General features: G+C 43.6%; 1 protein-coding gene across 1 annotated transcript; it reads right to left on the reverse strand.

The window, feature by feature from the left end:
- Window positions 1–2,602: 2,602 nt before the first annotated feature.
- LOC121838955 lies at window positions 2,603–18,918 on the reverse strand. Its single transcript, XM_042294929.1, has 7 exons — window positions 18,752–18,918; window positions 16,745–17,073; window positions 16,327–16,383; window positions 15,862–16,133; window positions 5,910–6,237; window positions 5,492–5,548; window positions 2,603–5,298 (listed from the first exon to the last, which is right to left on the reverse strand). Exons 2-7 carry the CDS (start codon window positions 17,007–17,009, stop codon window positions 5,030–5,032), a joined length of 1,248 nt encoding a protein of 415 aa, XP_042150863.1. The 5' UTR covers window positions 17,010–17,073; window positions 18,752–18,918; the 3' UTR covers window positions 2,603–5,029.
- Window positions 18,919–23,734: the final 4,816 nt, after the last annotated feature.

Genomic DNA, 23,734 nt, shown 5'->3' on the forward strand with positions numbered 1-23,734 from the left:
TTGTTATTCTAACTTCCGCGCCGCATATAAGGCCCTGCCCCGCCCCCCTTTCAGAAAAGCTGACCACGACTCCATTTTGTTGATCCCTGCCTACAGACAGAAACTAAAACAAGAGGCTCCCACGCTGAGGTCTGTCCAACGCTGGTCCGACCAAGCTGACTCCACACTCCAAGACTGCTTCCATCACGTGGACTGGGATATGTTTCGTATTGCGTCAGATAACAATATTGACGAATACGCTGATTCGGTGTGCGAGTTCATTAGAACGTGCGTTGAAGATGTCGTTCCCATAGCAACGATTAAAACATTCCCTAACCAGAAACCGTGGATTGATGGCAGCATTCGCGTGAAACTGAAAGCGCGAACCACTGCTTTTAATCAGGGCAAGGTGTCTGGTAACATGACCGAATACAAACAGTGCAGCTATTCCCTCCGCAAGGCTATCAAACAAGCTAAGTGTCAGTACAGAGACAAAGTAGAATCTCAATTCAACGGCTCAGACACAAGAGGCATGTGGCAGGGTCTACAGTCAATCACGGACTACAGGAAGAAATCCAGCCCAGTCACGGACCAGGATGTCTTGCTCCCAGGCAGACTAAATAACTTTTTTGCCCGCTTTGAGGACAATACAGTGCCACTGACACGGCCTGCAACGAAAACATGCGGTCTCTCCTTCACTGCAGCCGAGGTGAGTAAGACATTTAAACGTGTTAACCCTCACAAGGCTGCAGGCCCAGATGGCATCCCCAGCCGCGCCCTCAGAGCATGCGCAGACCAGCTGGCCGGTGTGTTTACGGACATATTCAATCAATCCCTATACCAGTCTGCTGTTCCCACATGCTTCAAGAGGGCCACCATTGTTCCTGTTCCCAAGAAAGCTAAGGTAACTGAGCTAAACGACTACCGCCCGTAGCACTCACTTCCGTCATCATGAAGTGCTTTGAGAGACTAGTCAAGGACCATATCACCTCCCCCTACCTGACACCCTAGACCCACTCCAATTTGCTTACCGCCCAAATAGGTCCACAGACGATGCAATCTCAACCACACTGCACACTGCCCTAACCCATCTGGACAAGAGGAATACCTATGTGAGAATGCTGTTCATCGACTACAGCTCGGCATTCAACACCATAGTACCCTCCAAGCTCGTCATCAAGCTCGAGACCCTGGGTCTCGACCCCGCCCTGTGCAACTGGGTACTGGACTTCCTGACGGGCCGCCCCCAGGTGGTGAGGGTAGGCAACAACATCTCCTCCCCGCTGATCCTCAACACTGGGGCCCCACAAGGGTGCGTTCTGAGCCCTCTCCTGTACTCCCTGTTCACCCACGACTGCGTGGCCACGCACGCCTCCAACTCAATCATCAAGTTTGCGGACGACACAACAGTGGTAGGCTTGATTACCAACAACGTCGAGACGGCCTACAGGGAGGAGGTGAGGGCCCTCGGAGTGTGGTGTCAGGAAAATAACCTCACACTCAACGTCAACAAAACTAAGGAGATGATTGTGGACTTCAGGAAACAGCAGAGGGAACACCCCCCTATCCACATCGATGGAACAGTAGTGGAGAGGGTAGCAAGTTTTAAGTTCCTCGGCATACACATCACAGACAAACTGAATTGGTCCACTCACACAGACAGCATTGTGAAGAAGGCGCAGCAGCGCCTCTTCAACCTCAGGAGGCTGAAGAAATTCGGCTTGTCACCAAAAGCACTCACAAACTTCTACAGATGCACAATCGAGAGCATCCTGGCGGGCTGTATCACCGCCTGGTACGGCAACTGCTCCGCCCTCAACCGTAAGGCTCTCCAGAGGGTAGTGAGGTCTGCACAACGCATCACCGGGGGCAAACTACCTGCCCTCCAGGACACCTACACCACCCGATGTTACAGGAAGGCCATAAAGATCATCAAGGACATCAACCACCCGAGCCACTGCCTGTTCACCCCGCTATCATCCAGAAGGCGAGGTCAGTACAGGTGCATCAAAGCTGGGACCGAGAGACTGAAAAACAGCTTCTATCTCAAGGCCATCAGACTGTTAAACAGCCACCACTAACATTGAGTGGCTGCTGCCAACACACTGACACTGACACTGACTCAACTCCAGCCACTTTAATAATGGGAATTGATGGGAAATGATGTAAATATATCACTAGCCACTTTAAACAATGCTACCTTATATAATGTTACTTACCCTACATTATTCATCTCATATGCATACATATATACTGTACTCTATATCATCGACTGCATCCTTATGTAATACATGTATCACTAGCCACTTTAACTATGCCACTTTGTTTACATACTCATCTCATATGTATATACTGTACTCGATACCATCTACTGTATCTTGCCTATGCTGCTCTGTACCATCACTCATTCATATATCCTTATGTACATATTCTTTATCCCCTTACACTGTGTATAAGACAGTAGTTTTGGAATTGTTAGTTAGATTACTTGTTGGTTATTACTGCATTGTCGGAATAAGAAGCACAAGTATTTCGCTACACTCGCATTAACATCTGCTAACCATGTGTATGTGACAAATAAAATTTGATTTGATTTGTAAGAACAGCCATTAGCTGTGGTATATTGGCCATATATCACACTTCCTCGAACCTTATTGCTGAAACATGTCAGATCACTTTTATACGATTTTGAAATTTAATCTCAGAAACCACACTATTCCAATCATCCCTGAAAAGGCAATTGTTGAAAAAGTGCATCCCGAAGGGGATGTCGAGAAGAAGTGCAAATGCTGTGCTAAGTTTCTTTCTGTCAGCAAGTCAACCCAATCTCATTCTTCTGGATAGTCATTCCCAAGCTATGCTGAAGTTCCTCCTTTTATCAGATCATTTGGAGATCATTCATCCAAATGGAGTCTCCTATTATACTGTTATTATACTCCTAATAGATGCTTTGACACACACCTTGCAAGTAGAGTAAGTAGACCGAGTCTTCGACAGCATCTGAGGTGTGTATGTCGACTGCTTTCCTATACACGCTTAGAAAACAAAGGTGCTATCTAGAACCAATAAGGGTTATTCGGCTGTCCCCATAGAAGAACCCTTTTTGGTTCCAGGTAGAACCGTTTTTGGGTTCCATGTAGAACCCTTTCCACTGAGGGTTCTCCTATGGGGACAGGCGAAGAACCCTTTTGTAACCCTTTTTCTAAGTGTTGAGTAAGTAGACTGAGTCTTCGACAGCATCTGAGGTGTGTATGTTTACGACCTAACTCTCCAGCCTGCTGTCAGTGAACTTACTTCTTTATTAACATAGCTTCTCTGTGTTAATAATAATCACTTTATTGTCCATTTATAACCCTCGCCAGCTCAAATTAGCCTCTTGTCCCTGAATTTATTCAAGGGATAGTGGCCCTATGCTTTCCCCCTACACACAGTAGTGATAGGATACAGTATTTTCATTAGTCTCTAAAATAGGATGAAATGACATTTGACATGTAAGCTTATGCATTCCTGTCTATGTTCTGTTTTAAACTATTTGTGTGAAACAAAAGATATGTGGTGTTCATAACATGACATTTTCTTTGTGTAGGCCATTAGAGAGCATAGATCTGCTGTGTTAGAACTGTTTTATAATAGTGCCACGTTTTGGCTTACTTTGAGACACTTTCGGTCAGAGCTTCATACAGGAAGAGGTTGTGTGGTCCACTTTAGAACGGTGTGGTTAACTGGGAATGTGTCCAAGGACTTGGACCATCTCCCACGACAAGAGCCTGGAAGGAAGCATATGAAAGATGCAATTTCTCGCTCACAGTTTCAAGCAATTGTTTGGCGCCGGTGTCAACCTATTGTTTTGATATACAGTCATTTCATTGTGGTTTCTGAGGCTCCACTAAAATATCCTATCGCTTTCTTCAATCCTTCCATTATTTTTAGCACAATGTTCAGGAACACTAAAATTATAACACTATGTGTTTGCAGTTTATACAGTTGTTTGCCCTGTAACTGGACAGCTTTGTTTGATGTTTTTTTTTTAAAGTGAAATGGAACTGAACCAACTCTACTTTCTTTCATACCATAGTTCTGTTGTCATGCAGGTGCCAGCATGGCTGTGGCCTCCCACCCAGCCTTGTACAATAGTCACAACTAAAAGAGAGGATCAGCAAGAATCTTATTTGTCCGTGGCAGGACAATGTTTTATGTGCTATATCTCAGTCAATATCTGAGTTTGGAGTATCTTCATTTATTAGAATAGTCCTTTATTGTTCTTGTGACGGTTGCTATGTTGATAGATGCTCCTCTGTCTTCTCTGACAAGTGTGCCAACAAGTCTCGAGGCTGTAATCGCTCTGCCAAAGGTGCTTCGACAAAGTACTTAGTAAAGGGTCCGAGTACTTATGTAAATGTCATATTTAAGGGGGGACGACGACAATTGAATGAATTTTAGAATAAGGCTGTAACGTAACACAATGTGGAAAAAGTCACGAGGTCATGGTGAAGTCGCACACCTACACACAATTGCTTGGTTAGAAAATAGGCTTATTTCCTGCCGTTTCACAATGTGGTGCAATCACTTCACAGACAGATTCACGCCAATGATGTTAGTGTCACATTGAACAAAGAGTTTCAGTGAGTAAATAGCTTCAGTATGGAATAGACATTATTAAGAAAATATTGCATTAACATTAAAGGAACGTTTGCGATAATATAACAGAAAACCACTACCCAGACAAACATAATAAAATATGACTTATCCTGAGATATGACTCATGAGATATCATAAACATGGTTGGGTTTTTTTTGTAAGCAAATACAAATTGCTTAAAGATATACTGATATCTTAAATGGGTCATCATCCACATACATTTTTGTTTGAGTTTTAAATTAATTATATACAAATTGACTCTTGAAGAATATAACGTATGCCTCATGAGCTCAGTTAATCTGTCCTACCCCATCAGAACCCAAAATAGACGGGTTTTGTTTTAAATACATTTTTTGTAAGCAATGTATTTGTGAACAAAACACTGTATTGCCTCAAAACATGGTTAACAGTATCATTTTGAGCACCTGGAGAGAATGGAATGGAGAGGGGAGGAATGATCAGAGATGAATCTTATGGTGTCTGAGAAATAATTTTTCACCCAGATGTAAGTGTTGCCCGGCACCAGTTCAGGGAAGCTGCAGTGGTCGGGTAATGTGACGTAGTGAGGGGAAGGCACGGCGCTGACATGGCCACGCGAGGCCAGCATGTACATGGCGTTCACCATCACGATGGACCGCTCATTCATCTTCACAGACACACTCTCCACTGTCCCTACCAGAACTGAGACACACACACACACACACTTTAGATCCGTGTTGTGAAGCTACTGTAAATCAATTAGTCTAAGTGCTTCCCAAAGGGATTCAAGTACTTCCCACAAAAGTAGATTCAAGGGCTTCCCAATGCCCTTGCTAAAGGTCAAAGTATTGAGTAATGTTTCCTGTCATCTTGTGCTTCAGACTGGAGGCCTTACCTCTGCTGTGACACAGGACTTCAGTCTTCAGATCCCCCAGTGGTAGAAGCCTGGGTCCTGAGGATAATGAACAACAGTCTAATCAAATGGACAGAGACAGACTCCAGGCAGGGACCCATAAAAAGACATCCCCTTTATCTTATGCATGTATGCCATTTAGGGGACGCTTTTATCCAAAAGAAACTTAGTCCCGAGTGCATTTTTACATATGGGTTGTCCTAGGAATCAAACCCACTACCCCAGCATTACAAGCGCCACGCTCTACCAACTGAGCTACAAAGGACCACAAGAATAACATAGAATCTTCATATAGAATCTTCATATCACTCGTCTGCCCTGTAGGTAGGTCTTTCAGAGATAAATCATGTATGGATGAAAAATGGGTATCAAGTTTGGATTGTATCCGGTTCCCACTGACCTGGAATCATGTTCTTGCTGGTGGTGTGTGGTTCAGGCCTTGGGTGCAGGACCCCCGCGCAGCAGGACCACAGGGATGAGTTGGGGTAGCGGTGCCCACAGCAGGTGAACCCTTGCTGGGTAGGATAGAGCAGGTCTAGCCCTGGGGCAGAGCAGCAGGTCTGGGTGGAACCGGCCTCCATCAGGACACTCCCACAGCACTGGGCCTCCTCTGAGAGTCTGTCCTGAAACTGCAGGTCGTACAGAGTCCCTGCACAGCACTTCATCTGGTCACAGCTGGGGTCATAAGCCTTGACTCCGCAGCAGGACTTGTTCCCCACCTGCTGTGTCTGGGCAGAGAAAAATATTTGATCTCTCTATATCAAAAGAGTCCATATCATCTCTCAGAATTTGGTTCGGTTGTGCTGTCATGTTGGGTGAGATCAGAGCCATATGTACTGATGATTATTTATCATTGATTAGATTTGACCCATTCTATTTCGATGAATAGCTCTCAAGGAAATGGGATCTGGAGAGTTCTAGCTATAAAAATGAGTTTTAGCCAATTGATTACTTGAAATCGACAGATTGACAAATGAAGAGAGATGACCAGTAGCATGTATTCATGGATGCCATGGGAAGCCAGGCTTCCCCCCAAAAAATGTACCAAGAAAAAAATATCTCTCTTTTTGTTTTTATAATTTTCCTTCAATTAGCAAGAGGCTGAATGTATCTCACCGGAGAAAGCATCCGAAAGAGCGAAACAGAGCCCCTCTGTATGTCGGCCATCTATCTGATGCTGTCAGGTCATAAAGAGTATGACATTGTTGCCACGTATAGCATTAGATGCAAGGGAAACCGTTGAGCACTCGGCCTCCCTTGATTAAAAAAAAAAGTATAAAATAATAGCCCATCAACATTGAGCTATACTGAGTGAGCTCAACTGTGAATGTCCCTGGTGCACCAAAACAGAGTGTCAAGGGAAACAAGTTTGGATTTGGCTTCACTCTTATCAAATCAAATAAAAATAAATACGTTGTTGACAGAAACTATTTCAATTGTTGCATCTCGTTGTGTTGTTGTCCTCTGGTGGCTAGCTAACTGAAATTGTCCCTTTGCCAAATTAGTCATGGATGGCGATAGGGATTTGGACTTGTGGTTTTACTTAATTCTCCGTACCGGCCAATGATTATAACGGTGATTCTGATCCACCCATTAATTCATACATTGTTGTGCGCCTGGCCTGAGAGGATGGAAGTTCAATATGTAGCTAGATGTAGAAGGCCAATGTTAATTAGCTAACGTTGCCCACGAAAGGAAGTTAGGCTAGCAAGCAAGCATTTTAGCCAAGTAGCCTAGGAAAACAAAAAATTGACAGTGTCATAGACCATAGATCTTTTAGTTGTCACTGTATTAGACTAAGCAGAGGTGATTTGCTGATGCTGAAATGTTGAAGTCGAAATGGTGCTGAAATAGTGAAGGCAGCTCCTGTTTTCTTTGCAACTTGCGGTAACTCTCTATGGTTCTAAATCATTAGTTGTTTAGTAGTCGGAAACATTCTTGCTTGACCATGTATATAAGTATATTTCCATAACTGTAAAGGCTAAAGATTATTAGGTAATGCATGCATGTTTGTCTGATAATGCATTCAGTCATTTTGGTAAATTAAAGGGTATTTCACCTGCATGTGTTACTAGTGCCATTCTGGCCCTAAAGATAAGATATTGGACTGTTGACCCATTGATCCTTCTGAATTCGGATGACCTCCACCCATACAGTGTTCATCACCCTATCATTTCATATAGCATGGATGGATGACTGCAAAATTTAAGGGAAATGACAAACTGAAAAATAATTTGGTGAAAAGTTTTCAATACACTACTTTTGAAGTGTGAAGTCTTACATTTTAGATTGGAGGGTCACATTCTTTCACTTCAATTACATGGCATCTGTATGTTAATAATATATTTATATGAATTTTGCCATGTCATGTGTAAAATGTGGTGCTATAACAAATCAACCTTACCAGTCACAACTGTGTCAATGAATTGTTGGAGTCACGTTCCAGCTTGCAGATGACTTTTAAGGTGAATGGAGACTGATTAGATGAATTTATAAAAACGACTTAATATTATTTGAAGCTCAGTAATTCAGTCACAATTCACCCTTGATCGATCACAGTCTTGATGCTCTAGAACACAGCAAAGGAGTCAGTCTATGATTTCAAGCACTTATAATGAGCACCTAGACGACAGACACCTGTGTAGCATTGACTGCACTTCTACTTGCACTAATGTGTGGTCAATTAGACATTAATGACAAGAAATTACTAGAAACCTTGTAAATACTTTACTTAACCCTTATGTAGTTTTAACATTCTGTTTACCCCCTTGTCCCAAGGGTAAAAAATAACCCGCTTTCATTGAACCCTGAAAATAAGCAGCTTAATTGAATTTTAAAGGCCAAATCTATTTTGAATGAATAAACAACCTGTCATTCATCACAAACTTTGTGAATATCTGGGTTTTCCAGAAATACTGCATTTAGTCAGTGGACACAACTCGTTTTTATTACAACACACCTGTCATTATTGTTTTCTTTACTAAAGCAGAGGTTTATTATTATTATTACTGCTAAATGTATTGCAAAAGGTATCAACATGTTGTTTTTCAAGAGATAGCACTTGTATAGCCTAAGACAGTAGCAGAAATGTGCAGAAAGTAGTTTGAAAATATTTTTATTGAAGGGAACAATAACAGTCTTGAGCTTTTTGGAATAAGTTGTGATATATTATGATATACAGTACAATGAGAAAGTCTTCTCTACTCTTCTCCCATTTTTAAACCATTGTCCTCACCTGCAAGGTGTATAAACCTTGTGTAGAATGTTCTTTAATAGAGTTGTGATAACGTTCTATGTCGTGGAGTAACAATATAATAACCATTGTCTGCAAAAGCCAACTTTGACCTGGGGGCATGCTTTGTAGACCATTCAAAAGCGTTCCGATACCTTGTCCCCAAGAAAAAACCCACGTGTTATGATAGCTTATAGACAGTAGTAGGCAAATGAAGGGACAAAGTTCCAATATTAAGATTTTGGAATAACATTTCTAGGGTCTATTTGTTGGTAATTGGAAACACGCCTCTTTCTAATTTCGTCCCCCGTTCCTAAACACATCCATCCTATAGTGTAGGTTTTGAAGATTCATAATCTCTGTTTGTAGTCATCAAAAGAAGATTGAGGAACGGTTGGTGGACACAAGAAGAACAAGCCCCCACACCATTCTCCAACCTCTGAAATGTTGTCTTTGATGTGTGCATTTTGATGTACCCCTTAACATTCTGTCTCTGTCTGTCTGGTAGAGTAGTGGTTATGGTGACAGTTTGAGAGTTCAAATCCAAAAAGTGAGTTTCTTAGAAAGCCATTTTTGATGTTGCCTTTTGTGGGCATGAAAGAGCTAACTTGAGGTGTGTAGAGGGGTAGGGGATTGTTCCCATCAAATATCAAAAAATGAAGTGACACCTTGTGTAGAATGTTCTTTAATAGAGTTGTGATAACGTATCAGTAGTAAATTTATAAATGATTTGACCTTCCCTATATTAAAAACCAGACAGCACAACTTTCTTGTTTTTTTATTTAAGAAATAGCCATGGGAGCACTCAGACATGATTTACAAACACATGTCCCCCGTGTTTGAGGCATTTGTGTTTGAGCACCCAGTGTTTCGTGAGTGCATTAAATAGCACAGTAGTGAACTCTCTGTTTCCTGCATCTGACTCCATACCCACGACACCCGGAGCGTTACAGGAGGGCTTTGCCCTCTGCAGTGGATGGGGTCATCATCCCAAAACCTGACAGGCGTGGTATATCAGACCGTGTACCACAGGTATAACAAAACATGTATTTTTACTGCTCTAATTATATTGGTAACCAGTTTATAATAGCAATAAGGCACCTCTGGTGTTTGTGATATATGGCCAATATACCACGGCTAAGGGCTGTGTCCAGGCACTCTGTCCAGGCACTCTGCTTTGAGTTGTGTGTGATACTTCCGGCGCCTTGTGATACTTCCGGCGCCGACAGAGATGGCCGCCTCGCTTCGCGTTCCTAGGAAACTATGCAGTTTTTTGTTTTTTTACGTGTTATTTCTCACATTAGTACCCCAGGTCATCTTAGGTTTCATTACATACAGTCGAGAAGAACTACTGAATATAAGATCAGCGTCAACTCACCATCAGTACGACCAAGAATATGTTTTTCGCGACGCGGAGCCTTACAAACAGGACAACGGAGTGGATCCCATGCAGCGACCCAAAAAAATGACTCAGAAAAAGAGGGAAACGAGGCGGTCTTCTGGTCAGACTCCGGAGACGGGCACACCGTGCACCACTCCCTAGCATTCTTCTTGCCAATGTCCAGTCTCTTGACAACAAGGTTGATGAAATCCGAGGGTAGCATTCCAGAGGGACATCAGAGACTGTAACGTTCTTTGCTTCACGGAAACATGGCTCACTGGAGAGACGCTATCCGAGGCGGTGCAGCCAACGGGTTTCTCCACGCATCGCGCCGACAGGAATAAACATCTTTCTGGTAAGAAGAGGGGCGGGGGCGTATGCCTTATGGCTAACGAGACATGGTGTGATGAAAGAAACATACAGGAACTCAAATCCTTCTGTTCACCTGATTTAGAATTCCTCACAATCAAATGTAGACCGCATTATCTACCAAGAGAATTCTCTTCGATTATAATCACAGCCGTATATATATCCCCCCCCAAGCAGACACATCGATGGCTCTGAACGAACTTTATTTAACTCTTTGCAAACTGGAAACCATTTATCCGGAGGCATTCATTGTAGCTGGGGATTTTAACAAGGCTAATCTGAAAACAAGACTCCCTAAATTTTATCAGCATATCGATTGCGCAACCAGGGGTGGAAAGACCTTGGATCATTGTTATTCTAACTTCCGCGCCGCATATAAGGCCCTGCCCCGCCCCCCTTTCAGAAAAGCTGACCACGACTCCATTTTGTTGATCCCTGCCTACAGACAGAAACTAAAACAAGAGGCTCCCACGCTGAGGTCTGTCCAACGCTGGTCCGACCAAGCTGACTCCACACTCCAAGACTGCTTCCATCACGTGGACTGGGATATGTTTCGTATTGCGTCAGATAACAATATTGACGAATACGCTGATTCGGTGTGCGAGTTCATTAGAACGTGCGTTGAAGATGTCGTTCCCATAGCAACGATTAAAACATTCCCTAACCAGAAACCGTGGATTGATGGCAGCATTCGCGTGAAACTGAAAGCGCGAACCACTGCTTTTAATCAGGGCAAGGTGTCTGGTAACATGACCGAATACAAACAGTGCAGCTATTCCCTCCGCAAGGCTATCAAACAAGCTAAGTGTCAGTACAGAGACAAAGTAGAATCTCAATTCAACGGCTCAGACACAAGAGGCATGTGGCAGGGTCTACAGTCAATCACGGACTACAGGAAGAAATCCAGCCCAGTCACGGACCAGGATGTCTTGCTCCCAGGCAGACTAAATAACTTTTTGCCCGCTTTGAGGACAATACAGTGCCACTGACACGGCCTGCAACGAAAACATGCGGTCTCTCCTTCACTGCAGCCGAGGTGAGTAAGACATTTAAACGTGTTAACCCTCACAAGGCTGCAGGCCCAGACGGCATCCCCAGCCGCGCCCTCAGAGCATGCGCAGACCAGCTGGCCGGTGTGTTTACGGACATATTCAATCAATCCCTATACCAGTCTGCTGTTCCCACATGCTTCAAGAGGGCCACCATTGTTCCTGTTCCCAAGAAAGCTAAGGTAACTGAGCTAAACGACTACCGCCCGTAGCACTCACTTCCGTCATCATGAAGTGCTTTGAGAGACTAGTCAAGGACCATATCACCTCCCCCTACCTGACACCCTAGACCCACTCCAATTTGCTTACCGCCCAAATAGGTCCACAGACGATGCAATCTCAACCACACTGCACACTGCCCTAACCCATCTGGACAAGAGGAATACCTATGTGAGAATGCTGTTCATCGACTACAGCTCGGCATTCAACACCATAGTACCCTCCAAGCTCGTCATCAAGCTCGAGACCCTGGGTCTCGACCCCGCCCTGTGCAACTGGGTACTGGACTTCCTGACGGGCCGCCCCCAGGTGGTGAGGGTAGGCAACAACATCTCCTCCCCGCTGATCCTCAACACTGGGGCCCCACAAGGGTGCGTTCTGAGCCCTCTCCTGTACTCCCTGTTCACCCACGACTGCGTGGCCACGCACGCCTCCAACTCAATCATCAAGTTTGCGGACGACACAACAGTGGTAGGCTTGATTACCAACAACGTCGAGACGGCCTACAGGGAGGAGGTGAGGGCCCTCGGAGTGTGGTGTCAGGAAAATAACCTCACACTCAACGTCAACAAAACTAAGGAGATGATTGTGGACTTCAGGAAACAGCAGAGGGAACACCCCCCTATCCACATCGATGGAACAGTAGTGGAGAGGGTAGCAAGTTTTAAGTTCCTCGGCATACACATCACAGACAAACTGAATTGGTCCACTCACACAGACAGCATTGTGAAGAAGGCGCAGCAGCGCCTCTTCAACCTCAGGAGGCTGAAGAAATTCGGCTTGTCACCAAAAGCACTCACAAACTTCTACAGATGCACAATCGAGAGCATCCTGGCGGGCTGTATCACCGCCTGGTACGGCAACTGCTCCGCCCTCAACCGTAAGGCTCTCCAGAGGGTAGTGAGGTCTGCACAACGCATCACCGGGGCAAACTACCTGCCCTCCAGGACACCTACACCACCCGATGTTACAGGAAGGCCATAAAGATCATCAAGGACATCAACCACCCGAGCCACTGCCTGTTCACCCCGCTATCATCCAGAAGGCGAGGTCAGTACAGGTGCATCAAAGCTGGGACCGAGAGACTGAAAAACAGCTTCTATCTCAAGGCCATCAGACTGTTAAACAGCCACCACTAACATTGAGTGGCTGCTGCCAACACACTGACACTGACACTGACTCAACTCCAGCCACTTTAATAATGGGAATTGATGGGAAATGATGTAAATATATCACTAGCCACTTTAAACAATGCTACCTTATATAATGTTACTTACCCTACATTATTCATCTCATATGCATACATATATACTGTACTCTATATCATCGACTGCATCCTTATGTAATACATGTATCACTAGCCACTTTAACTATGCCACTTTGTTTACATACTCATCTCATATGTATATACTGTACTCGATACCATCTACTGTATCTTGCCTATGCTGCTCTGTACCATCACTCATTCATATATCCTTATGTACATATTCTTTATCCCCTTACACTGTGTATAAGACAGTAGTTTTGGAATTGTTAGTTAGATTACTTGTTGGTTATTACTGCATTGTCGGAATAAGAAGCACAAGTATTTCGCTACACTCGCATTAACATCTGCTAACCATGTGTATGTGACAAATAAAATTTGATTTGATTTGTAAGAACAGCCATTAGCTGTGGTATATTGGCCATATATCACACTTCCTCGAACCTTATTGCTGAAACATGTCAGATCACTTTTATACGATTTTGAAATTTAATCTCAGAAACCACACTATTCCAATCATCCCTGAAAAGGCAATTGTTGAAAAAGTGCATCCCGAAGGGATGTCGAGAAGAAGTGCAAATGCTGTGCTAAGTTTCTTTCTGTCAGCAAGTCAACCCAATCTCATTCTTCTGGATAGTCATTCCCAAGCTATGCTGAAGTTCCTCCTTTTATCAGATCATTTGGAGATCATTCATCCAAATGGAGTCTCCTATTATACTGTTATTATACTCCTAATAGATGCTTTGACACACACCTTGCAAGTAGAGTAAGTAGACCGAGTCTTCGACAGCATCTGAGGTGTGTATGTCGACTGCTTTCCTATACACGCTTAGAAAACAAAGGTGCTATCTAGAACCAATAAGGGTTATTCGGCTGTCCCCATAGAAGAACCCTTTTTGGTTCCAGGTAGAACCGTTTTTGGGTTCCATGTAGAACCCTTTCCACTGAGGGTTCTCCTATGGGGACAGGCGAAGAACCCTTTTGTAACCCTTTTTCTAAGTGTTGAGTAAGTAGACTGAGTCTTCGACAGCATCTGAGGTGTGTATGTTTACGACCTAACTCTCCAGCCTGCTGTCAGTGAACTTACTTCTTTATTAACATAGCTTCTCTGTGTTAATAATAATCACTTTATTGTCCATTTATAACCCTCGCCAGCTCAAATTAGCCTCTTGTCCCTGAATTTATTCAAGGGATAGTGGCCCTATGCTTTCCCCCTACACACAGTAGTGATAGGATACAGTATTTTCATTAGTCTCTAAAATAGGATGAAATGACATTTGACATGTAAGCTTATGCATTCCTGTCTATGTTCTGTTTTAAACTATTTGTGTGAAACAAAAGATATGTGGTGTTCATAACATGACATTTTCTTTGTGTAGGCCATTAGAGAGCATAGATCTGCTGTGTTAGAACTGTTTTATAATAGTGCCACGTTTTGGCTTACTTTGAGACACTTTCGGTCAGAGCTTCATACAGGAAGAGGTTGTGTGGTCCACTTTAGAACGGTGTGGTTAACTGGGAATGTGTCCAAGGACTTGGACCATCTCCCACGACAAGAGCCTGGAAGGAAGCATATGAAAGATGCAATTTCTCGCTCACAGTTTCAAGCAATTGTTTGGCGCCGGTGTCAACCTATTGTTTTGATATACAGTCATTTCATTGTGGTTTCTGAGGCTCCACTAAAATATCCTATCGCTTTCTTCAATCCTTCCATTATTTTTAGCACAATGTTCAGGAACACTAAAATTATAACACTATGTGTTTGCAGTTTATACAGTTGTTTGCCCTGTAACTGGACAGCTTTGTTTGATGTTTTTTTTTTAAAGTGAAATGGAACTGAACCAACTCTACTTTCTTTCATACCATAGTTCTGTTGTCATGCAGGTGCCAGCATGGCTGTGGCCTCCCACCCAGCCTTGTACAATAGTCACAACTAAAAGAGAGGATCAGCAAGAATCTTATTTGTCCGTGGCAGGACAATGTTTTATGTGCTATATCTCAGTCAATATCTGAGTTTGGAGTATCTTCATTTATTAGAATAGTCCTTTATTGTTCTTGTGACGGTTGCTATGTTGATAGATGCTCCTCTGTCTTCTCTGACAAGTGTGCCAACAAGTCTCGAGGCTGTAATCGCTCTGCCAAAGGTGCTTCGACAAAGTACTTAGTAAAGGGTCCGAGTACTTATGTAAATGTCATATTTAAGGGGGGGACGACGACAATTGAATGAATTTTAGAATAAGGCTGTAACGTAACACAATGTGGAAAAAGTCACGAGGTCATGGTGAAGTCGCACACCTACACACAATTGCTTGGTTAGAAAATAGGCTTATTTCCTGCCGTTTCACAATGTGGTGCAATCACTTCACAGACAGATTCACGCCAATGATGTTAGTGTCACATTGAACAAAGAGTTTCAGTGAGTAAATAGCTTCAGTATGGAATAGACATTATTAAGAAAATATTGCATTAACATTAAAGGAACGTTTGCGATAATATAACAGAAAACCACTACCCAGACAAACATAATAAAATATGACTTATCCTGAGATATGACTCATGAGATATCATAAACATGGTTGGGTTTTTTTGTAAGCAAATACAAATTGCTTAAAGATATACTGATATCTTAAATGGGTCATCATCCACATACATTTTTGTTTGAGTTTTAAATTAATTATATACAAATTGACTCTTGAAGAATATAACGTATGCCTCATGAGCTCAGTTAATCTGTCCTACCCCATCAGAACCCAAAATAGACGGGTTTTGTTTTAAATACATTTTTGTAAGCAATGTATTTGTGAACAAAACACTGTATTGCCTCAAAACATGGTTAACAGTATCATTTTGAGCACCTGGAGAGAATGGAATGGAGAGGGAGGAATGATCAGAGATGAATCTTATGGTGTCTGAGAAATAATTTTTCACCCAGATGTAAGTGTTGCCCGGCACCAGTTCAGGGAAGCTGCAGTGGTCGGGTAATGTGACGTAGTGAGGGGAAGGCACGGCGCTGACATGGCCACGCGAGGCCAGCATGTACATGGCGTTCACCATCACGATGGACCGCTCATTCATCTTCACAGACACACTCTCCACTGTCCCTACCAGAACTGAGACACACACACACACACACTTTAGATCCGTGTTGTGAAGCTACTGTAAATCAATTAGTCTAAGTGCTTCCCAAAGGGATTCAAGTACTTCCCACAAAAGTAGATTCAAGGGCTTCCCAATGCCCTTGCTAAAGGTCAAAGTATTGAGTAATGTTTCCTGTCATCTTGTGCTTCAGACTGGAGGCCTTACCTCTGCTGTGACACAGGACTTCAGTCTTCAGATCCCCCAGTGGTAGAAGCCTGGGTCCTGAGGATAATGAACAACAGTCTAATCAAATGGACAGAGACAGACTCCAGGCAGGGACCCATAAAAAGACATCCCCTTTATCTTATGCATGTATGCCATTTAGGGGACGCTTTTATCCAAAAGAAACTTAGTCCCGAGTGCATTTTTACATATGGGTTGTCCTAGGAATCAAACCCACTACCCCAGCATTACAAGCGCCACGCTCTACCAACTGAGCTACAAAGGACCACAAGAATAACATAGAATCTTCATATAGAATCTTCATATCACTCGTCTGCCCTGTAGGTAGGTCTTTCAGAGATAAATCATGTATGGATGAAAAATGGGTATCAAGTTTGGATTGTATCCGGTTCCCACTGACCTGGAATCATGTTCTTGCTGGTGGTGTGTGGTTCAGGCCTTGGGTGCAGGACCCCCGCGCAGCAGGACCACAGGGATGAGTTGGGGTAGCGGTGCCCACAGCAGGTGAACCCTTGCTGGGTAGGATAGAGCAGGTCTAGCCCTGGGGCCGAGCAGCAGGTCTGGGTGGAACCGGCCTCCATCAGGACACTCCCACAGCACTGGGCCTCCTCTGAGAGTCTGTCCTGAAACTGCAGGTCGTACAGAGTCCCTGCACAGCACTTCATCTGGTCACAGCTGGGGTCATAAGCCTTGACTCCGCAGCAGGACTTGTTCCCCCACCTGCTGTGTCTGGGCAGAGAAAAATATTTGATCTCTCTATATCAAAAGAGTCCATATCATCTCTCAGAATTTGGTTCGGTTGTGCTGTCATGTTGGGTGAGATCAGAGCCATATGTACTGATGATTATTTATCATTGATTAGATTTGACCCATTCTATTTCGATGAATAGCTCTCAAGGAAATGGGATCTGGAGAGTTCTAGCTATAAAAATGAGTTTTAGCCAATTGATTACTTGAAATCGACAGATTGACAAATGAAGAGAGATGACCAGTAGCATGTATTCATGGATGCCATGGGAAGCCAGGCTTCCCCCCAAAAAATGTACCAAGAAAAAAATATATCTCTTTTTGTTTTTATAATTTTCCTTCAATTAGCAAGAGGCTGAATGTATCTCACCGGAGAAAGCATCCGAAAGAGCGAAACAGAGCCCCTCTGTATGTCGGCCATCTATCTGATGCTGTCAGGTCATAAAGAGTATGACATTGTTGCCACGTATAGCATTAGATGCAAGGGAAACCGTTGAGCACTCGGCCTCCCTTGATTAAAAAAAAAAGTATAAAATAATAGCCCATCAACATTGAGCTATACTGAGTGAGCTCAACTGTGAATGTCCCTGGTGCACCAAAACAGAGTGTCAAGGGAAACAAGTTTGGATTTGGCTTCACTCTTATCAAATCAAATAAAAATAAATACGTTGTTGACAGAAACTATTTCAATTGTTGCATCTCGTTGTGTTGTTGTCCTCTGGTGGCTAGCTAACTGAAATTGTCCCTTTGCCAAATTAGTCATGGATGGCGATAGGGATTTGGACTTGTGGTTTTACTTAATTCTCCGTACCGGCCAATGATTATAACGGTGATTCTGATCCACCCATTAATTCATACATTGTTGTGCGCCTGGCCTGAGAGGATGGAAGTTCAATATGTAGCTAGATGTAGAAGGCCAATGTTAATTAGCTAACGTTGCCCACGAAAGGAAGTTAGGCTAGCAAGCAAGCATTTTAGCCAAGTAGCCTAGGAAAACAAAAAATTGACAGTGTCATAGACCATAGATCTTTTAGTTGTCACTGTATTAGACTAAGCAGAGGTGATTTGCTGATGCTGAAATGTTGAAGTCGAAATGGTGCTGAAATAGTGAAGGCAGCTCCTGTTTTCTTTGCAACTTGCGGTAACTCTCTATGGTTCTAAATCATTAGTTGTTTAGTAGTCGGAAACATTCTTGCTTGACCATGTATATAAGTATATTTCCATAACTGTAAAGGCTAAAGATTATTAGGGTAATGCATGCATGTTTGTCTGATAATGCATTCAGTCATTTTGGTAAATTAAAGGGTATTTCACCTGCATGTGTTACTAGTGCCATTCTGGCCCTAAAGATAAGATATTGGACTGTTGACCCATTGATCCTTCTGAATTCCGGATGACCTCCACCCATACAGTGTTCATCACCCTATCATTTCATATAGCATGGATGGATGACTGCAAAATTTAAGGGAAATGACAAACTGAAAAATAATTTGGTGAAAAGTTTTCAATACACTACTTTTGAAGTGTGAAGTCTTACATTTTAGATTGGAGGGTCACATTCTTTCACTTCAATTACATGGCATCTGTATGTTAATAATATATTTATATGAATTTTGCCATGTCATGTGTAAAATGTGGTGCTATAACAAATCAACCTTACCAGTCACAACTGTGTCAATGAATTGTTGGAGTCACGTTCCAGCTTGCAGATGACTTTTAAGGTGAATGGAGACTGATTAGATGAATTTATAAAAAACGACTTAATATTATTTGAAGCTCAGTAATTCAGTCACAATTCACCCTTGATCGATCACAGTCTTGATGCTCTAGAACACAGCAAAGGAGTCAGTCTATGATTTCAAGCACTTATAATGAGCACCTAGACGACAGACACCTGTGTAGCATTGACTGCACTTCTACTTGCACTAATGTGTGGTCAATTAGACATTAATGACAAGAAATTACTAGAAACCTTGTAAATACTTTACTTAACCCTTATGTAGTTTTAACATTCTGTTTACCCCCTTGTCCCAAGGGTAAAAAATAACCCGCTTTCATTGAACCCTGAAAATAAGCAGCTTAATTGAATTTTAAAGGCCAAATCTATTTTGAATGAATAAACAACCTGTCATTCATCACAAACTTTGTGAATATCTGGGTTTTCCAGAAATACTGCATTTAGTCAGTGGACACAACTCGTTTTTATTACAACACACCTGTCATTATTGTTTTCTTTACTAAAGCAGAGGTTTATTATTATTATTACTGCTAAATGTATTGCAAAAGGTATCAACATGTTGTTTTTCAAGAGATAGCACTTGTATAGCCTAAGACAGTAGCAGAAATGTGCAGAAAGTAGTTTGAAAATATTTTTATTGAAGGGAACAATAACAGTCTTGAGCTTTTTGGAATAAGTTGTGATATATTATGATATACAGTACAATGAGAAAGTCTTCTCTACTCTTCTCCCATTTTTAAACCATTGTCCTCACCTGCAAGGTGTATAAACCTTGTGTAGAATGTTCTTTAATAGAGTTGTGATAACGTTCTATGTCGTGGAGTAACAATATAATAACCATTGTCTGCAAAAGCCAACTTTGACCTGGGGGCATGCTTTGTAGACCATTCAAAAGCGTTCCGATACCTTGTCCCCAAGAAAAAACCCACGTGTTATGATAGCTTATAGACAGTAGTAGGCAAATGAAGGGACAAAGTTCCAATATTAAGATTTTGGAATAACATTTCTAGGGTCTATTTGTTGGTAATTGGAAACACGCCTCTTTCTAATTTCGTCCCCGTTCCTAAACACATCCATCCTATAGTGTAGGTTTTGAAGATTCATAATCTCTGTTTGTAGTCATCAAAAGAAGATTGAGGAACGGTTGGTGGACACAAGAAGAACAAGCCCCCACCATTCTCCAACCTCTGAAATGTTGTCTTTGATGTGTGCATTTTGATGTACCCTTAACATTCTGTCTCTGTCTGTCTGGTAGAGTAGTGGTTATGGTGACAGTTTGAGAGTTCAAATCCAAAAGTGAGTTTCTTAGAAAGCCATTTTTGATGTTGCCTTTTGTGGGCATGAAAGAGCTAACTTGAGGTGTGTAGAGGGGTAGGGGATTGTTCCCATCAAATATCAAAAAATGAAGTGACACCTTGTGTAGAATGTTCTTTAATAGAGTTGTGATAACGTATCAGTAGTAAATTTATAAATGATTTGACCTTCCCTATATTAAAAACCAGACAGCACAACTTTCTTGTTTTTTTATTTAAGAAATAGCCATGGGAGCACTCAGACATGATTTACAAACACATGTCCCCCGTGTTTGAGGCATTTGTGTTTGAGCACCCAGTGTTTCGTGAGTGCATTAAATAGCACAGTAGTGAACTCTCTGTTTCCTGCATCTGACTCCATACCCACGACACCCGGAGCGTTACAGGAGGGCTTTGCCCTCTGCAGTGGATGGGGTCATCATCCCAAAACCTGACAGGCGTGGTATATCAGACCGTGTACCACAGGTATAACAAAACATGTATTTTTACTGCTCTAATTATATTGGTAACCAGTTTATAATAGCAATAAGGCACCTCTGGTGTTTGTGATATATGGCCAATATACCACGGCTAAGGGCTGTGTCCAGGCACTCTGTCCAGGCACTCTGCTTTGAGTTGTGTGTGATACTTCCGGCGCCTTGTGATACTTCCGGCGCCGACAGAGATGGCCGCCTCGCTTCGCGTTCCTAGGAAACTATGCAGTTTTTTGTTTTTTACGTGTTATTTCTCACATTAGTACCCCAGGTCATCTTAGGTTTCATTACATACAGTCGAGAAGAACTACTGAATATAAGATCAGCGTCAACTCACCATCAGTACGACCAAGAATATGTTTTTCGCGACGCGAGCCTTACAAACAGGACAACGGAGTGGATCCCATGCAGCGACCCAAAAAAATGACTCAGAAAAAGAGGGAAACGAGGCGGTCTTCTGGTCAGACTCCGGAGACGGGCACACCGTGCACCACTCCCTAGCATTCTTCTTGCCAATGTCCAGTCTCTTGACAACAAGGTTGATGAAATCCGAGGGTAGCATTCCAGAGGGACATCAGAGACTGTAACGTTCTTTGCTTCACGGAAACATGGCTCACTGGAGAGACGCTATCCGGGCGGTGCAGCCAACGGGTTTCTCCACGCATCGCGCCCGACAGGAATAAACATCTTTCTGGTAAGAAGAGGGGCGGGGGCGTATGCCTTATGGCTAACGAGACATGGTGTGATGAAAGAAACATACAGGAACTCAAATCCTTCTGTTCACCTGATTTAGAATTCCTCACAATCAAATGTAGACCGCATTATCTACCAAGAGAATTCTCTTCGATTATAATCACAGCCGTATATATATCCCCCCCCAAGCAGACACATCGATGGCTCTGAACGAACTTTATTTAACTCTTTGCAAACTGGAAACCATTTATCCGGAGGCATTCATTGTAGCTGGGGATTTTAACAAGGCTAATCTGAAAACAAGACTCCCTAAATTTTATCAGCATATCGATTGCGCAACCAGGGGTGGAAAGACCTTGGATCATTGTTATTCTAACTTCCGCGCCGCATATAAGGCCCTGCCCCGCCCCCCTTTCAGAAAAGCTGACCACGACTCCATTTTGTTGATCCCTGCCTACAGACAGAAACTAAAACAAGAGGCTCCCACGCTGAGGTCTGTCCAACGCTGGTCCGACCAAGCTGACTCCACACTCCAAGACTGCTTCCATCACGTGGACTGGGATATGTTTCGTATTGCGTCAGATAACAATATTGACGAATACGCTGATTCGGTGTGCGAGTTCATTAGAACGTGCGTTGAAGATGTCGTTCCCATAGCAACGATTAAAACATTCCCTAACCAGAAACCGTGGATTGATGGCAGCATTCGCGTGAAACTGAAAGCGCGAACCACTGCTTTTAATCAGGGCAAGGTGTCTGGTAACATGACCGAATACAAACAGTGCAGCTATTCCCTCCGCAAGGCTATCAAACAAGCTAAGTGTCAGTACAGAGACAAAGTAGAATCTCAATTCAACGGCTCAGACACAAGAGGCATGTGGCAGGGTCTACAGTCAATCACGGACTACAGGAAGAAATCCAGCCCAGTCACGGACCAGGATGTCTTGCTCCCAGGCAGACTAAATAACTTTTTGCCCGCTTTGAGGACAATACAGTGCCACTGACACGGCCTGCAACGAAAACATGCGGTCTCTCCTTCACTGCAGCCGAGGTGAGTAAGACATTTAAACGTGTTAACCCTCACAAGGCTGCAGGCCCAGACGGCATCCCCAGCCGCGCCCTCAGAGCATGCGCAGACCAGCTGGCCGGTGTGTTTACGGACATATTCAATCAATCCCTATACCAGTCTGCTGTTCCCACATGCTTCAAGAGGGCCACCATTGTTCCTGTTCCCAAGAAAGCTAAGGTAACTGAGCTAAACGACTACCGCCCGTAGCACTCACTTCCGTCATCATGAAGTGCTTTGAGAGACTAGTCAAGGACCATATCACCTCCCCCTACCTGACACCCTAGACCCACTCCAATTTGCTTACCGCCCAAATAGGTCCACAGACGATGCAATCTCAACCACACTGCACACTGCCCTAACCCATCTGGACAAGAGGAATACCTATGTGAGAATGCTGTTCATCGACTACAGCTCGGCATTCAACACCATAGTACCCTCCAAGCTCGTCATCAAGCTCGAGACCCTGGGTCTCGACCCCGCCCTGTGCAACTGGGTACTGGACTTCCTGACGGGCCGCCCCCAGGTGGTGAGGGTAGGCAACAACATCTCCTCCCCGCTGATCCTCAACACTGGGGCCCCACAAGGGTGCGTTCTGAGCCCTCTCCTGTACTCCCTGTTCACCCACGACTGCGTGGCCACGCACGCCTCCAACTCAATCATCAAGTTTGCGGACGACACAACAGTGGTAGGCTTGATTACCAACAACGTCGAGACGGCCTACAGGGAGGAGGTGAGGGCCCTCGGAGTGTGGTGTCAGGAAAATAACCTCACACTCAACGTCAACAAAACTAAGGAGATGATTGTGGACTTCAGGAAACAGCAGAGGGAACACCCCCCTATCCACATCGATGGAACAGTAGTGGAGAGGGTAGCAAGTTTTAAGTTCCTCGGCATACACATCACAGACAAACTGAATTGGTCCACTCACACAGACAGCATTGTGAAGAAGGCGCAGCAGCGCCTCTTCAACCTCAGGAGGCTGAAGAAATTCGGCTTGTCACCAAAAGCACTCACAAACTTCTACAGATGCACAATCGAGAGCATCCTGGCGGGCTGTATCACCGCCTGGTACGGCAACTGCTCCGCCTCAACCGTAAGGCTCTCCAGAGGGTAGTGAGGTCTGCACAACGCATCACCGGGGCAAACTACCTGCCCTCCAGGACACCTACACCACCCGATGTTACAGGAAGGCCATAAAGATCATCAAGGACATCAACCACCCGAGCCACTGCCTGTTCACCCCGCTATCATCCAGAAGGCGAGGTCAGTACAGGTGCATCAAAGCTGGGACCGAGAGACTGAAAAACAGCTTCTATCTCAAGGCCATCAGACTGTTAAACAGCCACCACTAACATTG

The sequence above is a fragment of the Oncorhynchus tshawytscha genome, linkage group LG13 (assembly GCF_018296145.1).
Source record: "Oncorhynchus tshawytscha isolate Ot180627B linkage group LG13, Otsh_v2.0, whole genome shotgun sequence".
Taxonomy (NCBI): Eukaryota; Metazoa; Chordata; class Actinopteri; order Salmoniformes; family Salmonidae; genus Oncorhynchus; species Oncorhynchus tshawytscha.